Source organism: Cibotium barometz, chromosome 2 (assembly GCF_041138505.1).
Source record: "Cibotium barometz isolate CiBa-2024 chromosome 2, ASM4113850v1, whole genome shotgun sequence".
Lineage (NCBI taxonomy): Eukaryota > Viridiplantae > Streptophyta > Polypodiopsida > Cyatheales > Cibotiaceae > Cibotium > Cibotium barometz.
This window is the reverse complement of record NC_141047.1, coordinates 46,090,639-46,096,853: the sequence shown is the minus strand read 5'-3', so window position 1 is coordinate 46,096,853 and position 6,215 is coordinate 46,090,639. Positions and strand designations below refer to the sequence as shown.

General features: G+C 41.4%; 1 protein-coding gene across 1 annotated transcript in view; it reads right to left on the bottom strand.

Annotated features, from left to right (window-relative positions):
- Nucleotides 1-5,328: 5,328 nt before the first annotated feature.
- LOC147641146 (NAD(P)-linked oxidoreductase superfamily protein) overlaps nt 5,329-6,215 on the bottom strand; it is a 76,717-nt gene continuing 75,830 nt past the window's right edge. The window contains exons 10-12 of the mRNA XM_086818638.1: nt 5,978-6,040; nt 5,802-5,870; nt 5,329-5,678 (exon numbers count right to left, since the gene is read on the bottom strand). Coding sequence (XP_086674764.1) covers nt 5,562-5,678; nt 5,802-5,870; nt 5,978-6,040 — 249 coding nt within the window. The 3' untranslated portion in view covers nt 5,329-5,561. The remainder of the gene's footprint in view (nt 5,679-5,801; nt 5,871-5,977; nt 6,041-6,215) is intronic.

Sequence of the window (6,215 nt, the reverse complement as noted above, 5' to 3'; positions counted from 1 at the left end):
TGGTTTTGGAGTAGGCTGCCTTTGGTCGGTGTAGTTCGTGCTGCTCCATTATCTCAAACTTCTACGCCTCTCATTTCGTCTAACACTCCTGCTCTTGATTCTGCTCCAAATTGTACGATCGAGGATGTACATGCTATGGATGTGCAAGCGTCGCTTCCAGCTACTGTCATGTAAGTTGAGGCTTGATCTATCAGCATTCTCTCTCTTGTATATATGTATATACCAGTCAAATGTGTTACAATGTCCAAGGCCTTTGTAATATAAATAAATGGAGGCTACTTTGGGATTACATAATTACGACTAAGCCACATATTGTTTGTTTACAAGAACACAACCAGCACTCTTTGGCAGGCAAGGAAGGTTAGTGGGATTTCGTATCTTTTATGCAAGCGCTCATGCTTTTTCTGGTGTAGCTATGTTGATACACAATGAATTACAACCACAGGTTTCTTACAATGACCCACATGGTCATTTCCTTGTGGTCTAATGCATGATTGATGGGGTTATTTATAAATTTACTTCCTTGTATGCTTCTCAAACTTTGGCTCAGAGGGCTGCTATGTGGCATTGTTTGGTTGCTTACCCTTGGATGGGCAATGCTTTTCTTTGTGGGGATTTTAACATTTCCCCTACTGCTGGGGACAATAGTACGCAAACGATCACATATGCCTATGACAAAACACCAAGCTTGGGATCAAATGACTGATTCTTTACATGCTTGTGATTCGTGGCAGCATTTATTGCCTGCTTGTATTGGGTTTACTTTTCATCACAATGTATTTACTTAGTATTGGGCTCGAGTGGATCGATGGTACATGCTGCATGCAATGCAATTTGATGCTTTCACTTGTGAGATGAACTTGTATTTCAGTTTACGGTTATTGGATCATTTTTCGCTTTGTATGGCTTTGTTTTTTGGTCTCCGAGTGCATGATGTACCACTTCCATGCAAAGCGCTTGTTATTGGTCAATAACAATTTGGGTTATTGGATCATTTTCCGCTTTGTATGGCTTTGTTTTTTGGTCTCCGAGTGCATGATGTACCACTTCCATGCAAAGCACTTGTTATTGGTCTCCGAGTGCATGATGTACCACTTCCATGCAAAGCGCTTGTTATTGGTCAATCACAGTTACATCAAACATCAGGCCTTTAAAGCTATAGTGGTTGGGCTTATTGATCGTCTTGCCTTACATGCCTCAATGAATGCAGATTGGGCATGGGCCCATTTTACTATGAGCATGTAGGATGTCATTTGAGATTATGGCAAATGGTATATGGGAGACCTGTGCCGACATGTCACAAATGCTAAGAATTAAATTCAATCTCTCATGGATATTTTTTAGCATCGCTCTTTGTCTTCTGATGAGCACTCTTGCTTTCAAGCTACCTATCAGTGTCTAGCTGACAATGATTGTTATGGGCTTGTCCCACGCAGACAGATCATGGATAATATTGCCAATACTTTTATAGGCATTGAATATGCCAAATACACAGATTAGGACGTTCTCATTATGCAAGTGGATATTGAAAAGGCTTTTGACACAGTTCATTGAGACTTCATTGTTGCAGTCATGGCTCAATTGGGATTTGGCCGAAAATGGAAAATGTGGTTTATTGGCTCTATGAGGATGGCACTGCGCATTGCCTATTGGTTGATGCCCTTTCCTCCTCTTGGACCTTAGGCCGCTCTGTGAGGCAAGGTTGTCCATTGAGTGCTTTGTTATATGCTATTGCCACTCATCCCCTGCTATTACACATGGATGCCTTGGTTTCAACGCAACATTTAAATGGCATTAACATTCATGGGAGTTCTCCTTTTGTTAGTCAAGCATATGCGGATGACTCTTTTTTCTTTTTAAAAAACTCTGAATCAGATCTTCACCAGATTATGCATGCCCTTGACTTGTATGGTCTGGCAACGAGTTTAAAAGTAAATTTTGACAAATCCAAGCTCTTGGCCTTGAAGGAGCTTGACTGGCATAAATTATTGTGATTGGGTCTTTTGATTCCTCCAAATCGGGTGGTGCGGGATTTTGGGTACCCCATTGGATGGCATATTTCTTTGGCACAAGAAAGGCAGTGGGTGCTTCATAAGCTTTATTATTGGAAACTTTCTACTTGACCGCTTCATGTTCGCCTTCGGATTGTTCAGTCTATCATTATGGCATATGTTTAGTTCCATTTGTCTCATTCATTGGTCCTCTACAGATATTCATCGATTCATGTTCAAAGTGACGGAATGTCTCTGGCGCACCAAAACGGACCGTAAAGCAATTTGTCTACTCTGGTATAATTATGTATGTTCGCCAACATGCATGGGAGCTTGAAAATTCTTAATATTCATTTTCGGCTAACATACTAGAAAGCATAAATGTCCAAGGTTTCTGTTGCTCCATAAATGTCAATAAGAGCGTTGCCTTTCTCGCTAATACATTCCCTCCGGACAGGTGCTTTTGGGCATTCGCCCCTAGTATACAAGCTGTCATATTTGGGTATTTTCAGGGATGCATTCCTAGTTGTCCCTTTTCTACTTGTCTGCTTCATGACGCAAAGCATACATTGGAGCCGTGTTTTTGATTGCCCATTGGCCCTTTCTCAACCACGAAAGACTTATTTTCTTCATTGCAAGGAAATTTGTACTGTGGCTGATGTGATCAATGTCTTTCCCTTAGACCAAGAGGCGTCATCATTTGGGTATGCACCATAGGGTTGTTTGGCATGCTAACATTACTATGCTATAGACATTTCAGCCAATTCTGCCATTGTTCTCCACTCTGCCACTCCTAGATTGGAGGTTTGATCATGGGCTCCCAGGTTATTCCTCCTCCTTTGCAGATATGATAGCTAAAAATGCCTACCGCATTCTTCTCCTATAGCCATGGATTCAAGTGCATGGTAATTGGCTATGGTGCTTGAACAATTCTATCTGATAGCTAAAAATGCCTACCGCATTCTTCTCCTATAGCCATGGATTCAAGTGCATGGTAATTGGCTATGGTGCTTGAACAATTCTCTTGCATGGTGGAAGAATTGTCTTCATCACATTTGGAAAAGTAAACTTCCTTTGAACCAGCAGGTTTTCCTTTGGTGGTGTTTGGTGGGTGCACTCCTAGTGGGTTTTTTGCTGACTATCAAACGGATTGCTTCATTAGTTTGTCCAACTTGTTCGCATCCATGTGAGACTTTGCTAGGTCTTTTATGGGCCTGTCCTACTATTCGTGATTTTTTGCTCGTTTGACAACGCTCTGCTCTATGCTCATTTTCCCAACCTCATTTTTGGCAAGCATTTCTGGCTCTTTGGTAGATTTGCTTCTCCTTGATTATGCTTACTTCTTCTCCTAGTGTCACTACTGGGCTCTGTGGACCGTATATCATGCACAGAACACAATTATTTCAATATACCTCGATGGATGTTTATGCTTATTTTCATTGTTCTTTGCTTTAGTCTCTTCAAGATGCTCATATCCTTGGACAACTTTCCTTACCTCAACTAGAAGCGTTTTATAACTGTTTTTAGCTTTTTGATACTGGCTGTCCCACCCCTGGACAACCATGCATGTACATTATAATGAAACAGTGGATTTCACAAAAAAAAAAGTGTTAACGTAAAATACATATCTATATATGTGTGCATGTACATATGTATATATGTATGTATTGACATGTATATGTATATAGATGCAAGCGAAGGGATTCCCCCAAGGGCAGCTCAAGCGTAGTGATCATCTTTCACCTACAATCTCTTCCAAGGATTCCCGTAACCTTAAAGGGGGAAGCCGAGGATTGGCTTCTTGTAGGCCTGATATTGAATCTCTCTCACACACATGTTGTATTGTATTATACACTGTATATGTGTATATGTATATGTATATACATGCATCTAACGTTATTAGCAGCTTGCACCACAAGTTTCCTAAATCCATCACCTTACCAGAGAAATAGTGCTCTCCGGAGCTTGCAAAATACTGGCGCCATCCCAAATCTTGACCGATTTCGGTATTGCATGAAAACCAAGCATGTTAATAGTAATTCTACGTGAAGCAATTTTCTTCCTTCGGTGTACATTCACATGGGCCCACTTTAGTAGTCGTTCAGATTATATTCTCGTCGGCCTTTTAATTTCATATTTATATAATGCGCAAAAGAACATTTTCACACTAGGTTGGCTTTATCGGAATTCTTTAGAAAAAATACTCACGCAAAGGAAACACTTTAAAGGAGGGTGAGGACCTTAAACCTTAATGGGTTTCCACATATAAGTATATGGACCATGTCTAATGGGTTTTCAGAGGACCACGTAGCAATTGTTACTGATGTTCACATTAGCTTAGAGGGAACTTCTTTTGGGTGATCTCAATTGAGGTTCAATCATGCTCTGCTTTGAAGAGTGTGCCTAGGTGTCCATATGCTTTAGCGTGAAAAGGTTAGCTGAGCCTCTTACACTGACTTAACTGTCCAGGAGCTTAAGGTGAAATGTTCATTTTAGAGTAAAATAAAATCATACAAAGGGAGATCTAAAACCAAATGGTAGGGAGATCTCAACCAATCTGGGGCACTACGCTGCCATAAAAGCCCCGTTAGAGTGGAGGAGAAAAAAATACCATGGTTCCACTCTCATAAATCTGCTGCGTTTTGTCTGCGCAGCTCCGGAAGACGGGGTATGCACCGTGCAGGCCATTCATGGCCAAAAGAGTGTGGACGATGTCACTTCATATAATGCAAATACATTGGGTGTCATAAACCTGAGTATCCTCAAAGGCCTCTGAGCATCTGGTCTTCAAGATATGCCACATCATGATATTAGCAATAATCACCCAGGTGAAGTCAATACTCGGCGGCAGTGGTGTGTATCGTAACTGGGGGGATATCCTGAAGCAAACATCTCTAAGCTATGCCCCTACGGACAAGTATAACAAGATCTACTCCCTACCGTCAAAAAGAAGCCGAGTCAAGTAATACAACAGCACCCAAGTAATAGAGATAGGATCACTCCTCAATCTGCCCAAGAGCTGGGTTATAGATACCCAGTTCCTTCGTGCTCCTCTGCACTCCCATAACAGAAAGTTTTTAAAGCCGGAATAGATTATTTCAAGGTCACTAAGCAGAGCTGCAACACAGTAGAAGTCACATCCATCAGCTATTTGTGAGCTGTTTCAGCTGTTGCTGAGCTGTGAACTGGTCGTTCTGTCAGAGCTCCCTCACTCAGCAACCATAGAAAGGAAAATGGATGTTGGGGGTTTCTTCTCTCTCGAGTCCATGACTCTCTCACCAAAGAAAGGTTACGAAGCTGCCCTAAGGAAGCACTAGTGGTTTCAAAATGCACACTCTTCAGGACCTGAGACCATATTATTGGCAAGATCCTTAAATGTCCCCAAATGAATAGACCATATGTCCATTATATCGACAGCTTAGTGGAGGATTCAATAATCCTATCCAATAAAAAATAGGAGGTGCACATTTTATACAATTGCCAGTTACAAAATTATACAACAGCTATACTAGAAACAATGTGAACTGATATATTATCAGCATTGACATGATATTATGTATAGGGCGTTCTTTAGAATGATTCTGCAGGAAACCCTGTGACAGGTGCCACTGTCGAAGCTAGGTTTCTCAACTCCTCTACCTCGCTGCTTGTTAAGCTCCAACCAACAGCTCCTGCAAACTCTTGAGCCTGAAGGCAATATCTTAAGCATTACTTAAGCATTTAACAGTGTTAAGAATCAGTTATAAGCGTGTGATGTAGCAGTATTTTGCAGAACATTGCAACAAAACAAAAACATAGAAATAACATGACCTGAGCTGCCGTTTTAGCTCCTGGAATCGGTACAACGTTTCCTTGTGCCAGCAGCCAGTTCAATGAAACCTAAACATGAAGAGTAAAATGGCAACTCTAGTCTGTGATGCAAATTCAAGCTATCACTACGCAGACCAATATACGGACAAACAGGTATACAGAAGGAGATTGTTTACTTGAGTTGGTGTCTTTCCATATTGTTGACCGACATCTCGCAGCGCTTGCAGGAGGGGGCTGGCCTGTAACCAAACAAGAAAATCTTTATGACACTTCTTTTTTTCTAAGAGATTTTTTGGTATGTCGAACCCGGCCCTTACTCATCATGATGCATCTGGCTGCAGTGAGCGGGCATCGTTCTAAATAAAGCATGCCAATGCCTCACAACAACAGCAGCTGTTGCTAGTGAGAAAAGCA